Source organism: Carassius carassius, chromosome 26 (assembly GCF_963082965.1).
Source record: "Carassius carassius chromosome 26, fCarCar2.1, whole genome shotgun sequence".
In the NCBI taxonomy this organism is placed as follows: Eukaryota; Metazoa; Chordata; class Actinopteri; order Cypriniformes; family Cyprinidae; genus Carassius; species Carassius carassius.
The window spans coordinates 9,185,405-9,193,418 of record NC_081780.1 but is presented as its reverse complement, the minus strand read 5'-3'; the positions used below and the strand labels follow the sequence as shown (position 1 = coordinate 9,193,418).

The 8,014-nt window shown below is 34.9% G+C and overlaps 1 protein-coding gene across 1 annotated transcript; it reads left to right on the top strand.

The window, feature by feature from the left end:
* The first annotated feature begins 424 nt into the window (after positions 1-424).
* Positions 425-7,692, top strand: LOC132105721 (twinfilin-1-like). The gene is made up of 9 exons (XM_059511060.1): positions 425-567; positions 1,238-1,315; positions 1,942-2,120; positions 3,037-3,132; positions 3,218-3,322; positions 5,106-5,231; positions 5,488-5,638; positions 6,360-6,481; positions 6,650-7,692. The coding sequence occupies exons 1-9, from the start codon at positions 465-467 to the stop codon at positions 6,815-6,817; spliced, it is 1,128 nt and encodes a 375-aa protein (XP_059367043.1). The 5' UTR covers positions 425-464; the 3' UTR covers positions 6,818-7,692.
* The last annotated feature ends 322 nt before the right edge of the window (positions 7,693-8,014 follow it).

Genomic DNA, 8,014 nt, shown 5'->3' with positions numbered 1-8,014 from the left:
CAGTCAAATTGCAGAGGTCCTGAAAAAGAAGGGCCAACACTGCAAATACTGACTATTTGCATAAATGTCATGTAATTGTCGATAAAAGCCTTTGAAACGTATGAAGTGCTTGTAATTATATTTCAGTACATCACAGAAACAACTGAAACAAAGATCTAAAAGCAGTTTAGCAGCAAACTTTTTGGAAACTAATATTTATGTAATTCTCAAAACTTTTGGCCACGACTGTAGGTATTATTAACCCTCAAGCCCTCACGGTTAAATACCACAAAATGAATAAAGTAAATATTACATTAGTCTCTTTACTTTTTTTCAGGACGTCCTCAATTTTCAAACTGAGTTAGCTTCTGTAATCATCTTCATTTAGTACATTTGCAGTTTTTGTCTCTAAAATACACATGCACGCGCACACCACGCCGCAGTGGGCGGGGCCACGTAATGTCGTCACATGACAGGCATCTCAAATGACTGTAGTTCATTCTCCGACTTCCGTGTTCTTTCACTGCTACCATCTATCAGCCGGCCGACGCAAGAGAGCCAGAATGTCTCATCAAACCGGCATCCAAGGTAAAATCATTTACGGTCTTTTATTGTCGATTCAAATAACCCGGACTTAGTTTATAGCGTCGCTTTTGTACATGTTCCTTTATTTGGCGCTTGTTTGTAAACAGAAGAACCTGTTGTTGTCGTCGCTGAGACTGAATTAACGTTACCTTGTAACGTTAGAGTTTTATCGCGAGCTTCCAGTAAACAAACCAGAGCCATACAGGGAATCTGTGTCAAGTGTAGGCTACTCTGCCTTTTGTTGCACTAATATGGTCATGCAAATAAACTCGGATTGGTCTTTCACTATCAGTATGTTTTCAGACTGAGTTAAGGATTGGGAAGGAAGGCAGCAGGTCCAAAGGTCCAGCTGTAATAACCGTGTCACCTTTATTCAAAGGTGTTCCTAGGCATTATGCAACAGACATCTGTTTACATTGAGCTTTTACTGCAGTGACGTTGTGTTACAGTGACAAAAAAGTGTATGAATCAATGCAGTCATGCTGAAAGTTTAATTAAAGAACACCTTGCATGGTCCTATGCAAATAATTATAATAAAAGAACATACTCCAGGCCTCTTTAGATTCCTCAATTTGGTTCATAAGCCAAATTTCAATTCCGTTGTCCAGAGATGGTCAGCTTTGTTTCGCATCAGAATAAATGGTCTCATTGTGTCTGTGCTTTCTCTTCTCAGCTACCGGGGAAGTGAAAGAAATCTTTGCGAAGGCCCGGAATGGAGAATATCGGCTCATCAAAGTAGTGATAGAAAATGGTGAGATGACTGTTGTACACACAAGCGTACAAACATTTGTTAAACAGCTTTTTAAACTAAATTTACTGAAGTAATATAAAAAACAGCACAATTATCCGTGGTTTTCTCTGATTTTAAAATGAGGATGGGATTTAAATTTAGAACCTTATGGTATTTTATTTTATTTGCAAAACATCAGTTTCCCTTCAAACAGAATTTCTTAATTTCTTTATTATTTTACCAGAATATTACATAAAACATGTCGGGAATAGCGATAAAAAACATATATATTGTGTTCTGTAACACTTATATTAACTAATTATTATATTAACTAACTAAAATATACTACAAATAAAATAAAATTTTATGTATATATATATATATATATATATATATATATATATATATATATATATATATATATATATATATATATATAAATTACTTATTTTTTACTTTTACTTAACTAAAAGTAAAAAATGAATTCAAAATATTTGTCAAAAGTAACAGTATCTCACATTTTCTGAACTGCTAAATAATACTGTAATTTTTTGTTTTACTGTATTTAGTCAAATACAGAAAGAGACTGTGAATGTATGACGCAAGAATCTTATCACACTTTCCTTTCTTCTGTTGTGTTCATGTAGAGAAGTTAGTTCTGGGTGGAAGTAAACGGGCTGCAAAGAAATGGGACCAGGAATGGGACAGCTGTGTTCTCCCTCTGGTGGAGGATGACATGCCCTCGTACCTTCTCTACAGGCTGGATACCACCAACAACCAGGGTTATGAGTGGATCTTTCTGGCCTGGTCTCCGGATCACTCTCCAGTGAGTTTGTTGGCATGCTGTCACATCTTCTTTCAGCTTGTACAAGGCCAAAGGACATCATGAGTTGACATTGCTCAGTGCTTTTTAATCCATCCACTCCATATAGATATAATATCCCTGGTTTAAAGCTCTTTAAAAATATCTGGTTGCCAGTTAAGCCTGTCCATATCAAGACAGGTTATAATAAGAGGTTTTTGTACTGCTATGTGGATATGATCATCAAGGATGTTGTACCATTGTTATAGCAAACATGTGGAGATCACCTTGTAATGTGATCTTTTACCAAAAGATAATTATCAGGTAAGCTCATATAATGGAAACCTTGTTCATTTAAGCAAAAGAGTTAGACATTAATCTACTTTCATGTATTTTTTAAATGAAAAGCACGGTTGACCTGATACAGAAAACGTACAGTTGTGCTGCAAATTTACAATTCTACTTTTCTCCCTTAATGTTCAACAACTAGAGGGAGACTAAAATGGCTAGAGTCCCAATCGCACCCGAATCTAAAGCTTTCCTATAACAAAGCAACTTTAAAATTGAAATCTAGAAATTTCTCCTGGTTGGATTCAAGTATTAAAAGGAATAGTTCACCCCAAAAATTTACATTAGGTGACAATTGTATTCACCCTAAAACCATACAGGATGTATACGACTCGGTTTCTTCTTTAGAATGGAATTCATCATTACGTCACTTGCAAATTACATCACAATAATCCACACGACTCCAGTCCATTTATTAATGTCTTGTGAAGTGAAAAGCACAATATATATATATATATATTGTTTGTTCTATGTTTATGGTTATATGATTATAGAAATATGTTGGCCTAAAACAAATTCATCTGATGCATGTTCTTGTTCCTAAAAAGAAAACTGAATCCAGAAAGTATTTTGAAACAACGTTTCCTTTCAGGTTCGACAAAAGATGCTGTATGCTGCTACGAGGGCCACGCTGAAGAAAGAGTTTGGTGGTGGCCACATTAAAGAGGAGATTTTTGGCACAGTTAAGGTATGACATGTAGCATCTACCATTCTCTAAATCAAACCTTGCATGGATGGCAGGTTTCCCCACTAATGCATCTCTTTCTGCTCAGGACGATGTCTCTCTAAATGGCTATAAAAAGTACCTTAGCTCCCAGGCGGCGCCTCTGCCTTTGACTGCAGCAGAGGAGGAACTGAGGCAAATCAAACTCAATGAGGTAATGCTGACATCAACATAAACACAGCATGGGTGTACACCTTAGTCAGGCTCTGCTGAGGCTTTATTAAAATAGGGCAAAAACCACATTAGCCCAACAGTCCAATCAGGCCTTTTGTATTTTAGTAACTTCACGAGCTGAACAAAAAGACTGTTTCTTTACATTACGCACAACATTGTCTCGTAACAAAACGATGCGTCTTTGCTCAATAAAAGCCATGTTTGCATTGTGAACTAAAGCACACAATGTTGTTTGCTGAGCAGTAGTAGTAGAAAAAACTATAAAGGATGTCCCAAATCACCATGTGTATGGAAAAATCTTTGCAAAAACATAAATGTAATGTAATATTTAGAATCAAACATACGCTGACTAAAAATAGAGAAGCTCAGTCCCATGCACTCTCTCATTTAAACCAGCTCCTGGAACCAATTGCAAAGGATGCTGCTGGCAACGCATACAAACCTCCCCTCATACCATAAAAGGATATGTTCCGACTCTTAAATGCTTCGTTGGCTGTTTCAAAATGACAGGCAGTGAAAATGAACCAATCGAAAGGCTCTCTGATCCCCCCCACCCCCACCCATAGCAGCAGCAGCTGTGGGAGGAAGATAATGCTACACTAATCTACATGTTTGAGAGGAGAGGAAAGCAGCTTTGTGGTGTTTTATTTTTATTAATTTGTTGAAGGAGAGATTTTATTGAGTAGATGGGTGGATGAAATGCTGGTCCCAATCCTGGATGAAAGGAGGCAGAGAGTCAAAGCTGGAGGTTCATTCAGTGGGTGCAGCACAGAATGTCAGTTTAAAAGAATTGTTTTCTATTTTAGTATATATTAAAAAGTAATTTATTCCTGCGATGGTAAAGTTGAATTATATATATATATTTAAAATAATATCAATATTGTTAGTATAGTATGCACCCTTACTGAATAAAAGGATTAATTTCCTAAATAACAGTGTTTCTTTATGCATATGTTCTATTTGATTATATTGATATTATATAAATAAAACAATAAAAGCATAATAATTCACATATAATTTTACCGACACATCCCTATAATTTATCCTTGGTTATTTCGACATTTTATGCTGCAATTAATTATATAAAGCAGGAAAAATGCTTTAAGCTTATTTTGGTGTGTCAGGTTGATTATTTTAACCCTTTAACTGTCACCCTGTCCCGTATACAGGACGCCTACATTTACTTCACTATATTACAATTAAATCTAATCTAATCTTGACAAGCTATATATTGTTGGAAAGGTCTAAGACTCCCAAGACCTTTGTTTAAAAAAAAAAAAAAAAGACTTCTTCGTTGCCTTTTTCTCCATCACATTTTAGAAATCATCAGAAATTATATATCTATATACTTATATACTATATAATTATATACTTAAAATCTCAAAATGTATCTTTTAAAATCAGACATTGCATTACCATGTAAATGGTACATCGATATCATGTTACAAAATGTTTTCATTCATGAATTATAAAAATGTAAGTTTGAATCGTGCACTATAAAGTCTTATGTTCAAAAATGTGAGTGACAGTTAATTAAGCTTCTTTTTTGGATGACATTTGGCAACACTAGTGGGATGCTAATTTATCAAAGATCATAGACCTAGTTTAACAATAAACATTCTCAAATCTCAACATGCTGTGTAACAATGTGGCTTTATAATCTACAACATGAATTGCAGAAGAATCTAACAACCGTTGTGACCGCTTTAGGGTTAACAGGCCAGTGCATACGCATTGTTAAAGGCTTATATGTGTGTTTTCAGTTGCAGACAGACATCCATGTTGACACAAAGCAGCAGACTCTTCAGGGAGTGGCGTTCCCTATGCAGAGAGAAGCTATTCAGGCTCTGGAGCAGTTTAGGGAGAGAAGGATTAACTACGTTCAACTGGTACTTCAGGCCTTTTCCCCCTCCACCCTTCCAGCAGCTCTGTACAATAGCATCTCATCCGTCCTTTTCATCATTATCATCCTGTATATTGCATTCAAAGAAAACACCTGAAATGCACAATGGTACTGTATGTTTACAGTTAGAAGGCAGACAGGTTTGGTTGACCCCTACCCACAAAACCAATATGTGATGGGAATACATGTTGTAGAACTAAGTAATTATTCATATACACTAATTATGTCCACCCTATTAACAGGAAATAGATTTTCCTAAAGAGTCCATCAAGTTGTCCAGCACGGCTCCCACGGAGCTGAAAGATTTGCCTAAAAGGATCCCAAATGATGCAGCTAGGTATCACTTTTTCCTCTACAAACACTCGCATGAAGGAGACTACCTTGAGTCCACAGGTAAGAGTGACGTGTCTTATGCTCATTAAGTGTGTGTGTGTGTGTGTGTGTATCTATATATATATATATATATATATATATATATATATATATATATATATGTATGTATGTATATGTATATATGTATGTATGTATATGTATATATGTATGTATGTATATGTATATATGTATGTATGTATATGTATGTGTATATATATGTTATGAATACGGAATAACGTCTGTATATGTATTATGTAATTATTAAATAATACGTTAGTAGTTATTACAAAAAAAGGGCTTTTGAACTGTTTACTTTTTGTTATATATGTTTGCCTTTCTTTTTTTTGGATAATGTCTGTTAATAGTTATTGATTATACAAGTAAGGTGGTCTGTTAGAACAAATTTATCTGATTTATGTTCCAGCTTATTCCTAAATAAGAACAAAAAAATGTTTTTGAAAATTAGTTGATTATTTAATTGTTCAGGAGAAATATACATATATTTAAAATTTTATTAAAGTATATATTTTTTAAAATTACCATTACCGGTTATGCACTTTTATTTTTCTTAGATTTAAAGGTTTAAAATCTAATGGCAGGTAATATTGGTGGGCATGTTTTGTCCTGTGTGACAATAGTTTCAAAAGTGCTTATGATAAACGCATATGTATAATGCATTCAAACTGTTTTATTGTTTTTTTTGTGTTTGTGTGTGTGTGTGTGTGTGTGTATGTGTTTTCAGTGTTCATCTACTCAATGCCTGGTTATAAATGCGGCATCAAAGAGAGAATGCTGTATTCAAGCTGCAAGAACCCTCTCATAGACACAGTGGAGAGGAACTTGGGCATTGAAATTGCAAAAAAGGTATTATATGTTATATATGCTTGCCTATATAACCTTTTTTTACTGTGTTATTAAATACTGCATACACCATTCTGTTAAATTTCCTGGAAGCAAGTGTCATTTTAAGGTTATCAGACCATTTACAACAATGTTAATGTTAGAGTTGTCACCTTTGATTCTTCCTTTCAGCTGGAAATTGACAATGGTGATGTACTTACCAGTGACTTCCTGTACGAAGAGGTTCATCCTAAGCAGCATGCATACAAGCAAGCTTTTGCCAAACCCAAGGGGCCAACCGGGAAGAGGGGGGGCCGTAGAATTACACGAGCGCCAGGGGACGGCGGCGATGATGATTAAACCTCTTCCTGTTCTGAATCTGACAGTGGTACATTCCACTTAGTCTAATGAATCCCGTCCTCAAAGCGAATTCCCCTTTTTACCCAGACCCATGTAGACCACAGCCCTATAGACTGATCTATGCACAAAGTAATACACTAAGCCTGTGAAATTACATTTTGTAGCTTGCAATATGATACGCTATGTCGAAGAACACAGATTGAGGTAGACGAGAATGTTTTACGAAGCTTCACTCGCATTCAAGAATGCCATCTGTGATGTTCCTGGTAATAGTTTTAACACTATTACGCTGTTTACTTGCATATTAGCCAAGATTATGATATAGAGTGCAATAATGTTGAAATAGACACTCCATTTAGTGCTCGTTGTCCAGAAATAGATATTGATTTTCAAACCTTTTTGAAGATCGTTTTTGAGAAAAAAAGATTGTTTCCCATAAACAGATATGTAGTCAAGGTATAAATTGCACTTTCAGTGGTAGCTTTCCAGCTTTCCATTTTAGCTTAGGAGTAACTTTAATATTTGTCCAGGAAAATGGCTGTGGAGATTAGGCATGATTTATGTTTGGAAGTCTGGAAATTTAAACAGTCCACAGGAAGGTCAGAAGTTCAGATCTGTTTTATGAGGCCATATGCATTAATTAACTTTCTGATTGATTAGGTTGAAGATTTTCTTAAAGAATGACTACATAAATTATCAGTATTCTGACAGCCACTGAAGCTTGTAGCGATGGAGTAGGGATGATTTCAATGAAGTATTTGCCAAGAATATTGTGCTAAAAAGGTTCCAATACCTTTTTTTAATGTTTTAATTCTTGAAAATTGGTCTTGTAATTTTTTGTTTTGTTTTTAAATGTAGGATTGTTTAATTATAGGGATATGATAATAAGATAATAGAATCTGTCATAACACAAATCTGAAAAAGTGATGCCTCACTGCATCTTCGATATTTTTCACGTTATTCTAGTCAGAGGTGGAAAGTAACGAATTACATTTACTCGCGTTACTGTAATTGAGTAGCTTTTTTGTGTACTTCTACTTTTTTAAGTATTTTTTTTAATCTGTAATTTTACTTTTACTTAAGTATATTTAGTTTGAAGTATTGTACTTCGCTACATTTTAAAACACATTAATTACTGAGTAAAAAAAAAATCGCTCCCTGGAAGCTATGTCAGTAAATAATGGGCAGGAGGGCAAA

Coding starts and splice junctions, on each gene's coding strand:
- LOC132105721 (XM_059511060.1), top strand. CDS start 465: ATGACTGTAGTTCATTCTCCGACTTCCGTGTTCTTTCACTGCTACCAT. Junction 568..1,237: donor TCATCAAACCGGCATCCAAG/GTAAAATCATTT, acceptor TTCTCTTCTCAG/CTACCGGGGAAGTGAAAGAA. Junction 3,133..3,217: donor AGATTTTTGGCACAGTTAAG/GTATGACATGTA, acceptor CTTTCTGCTCAG/GACGATGTCTCTCTAAATGG.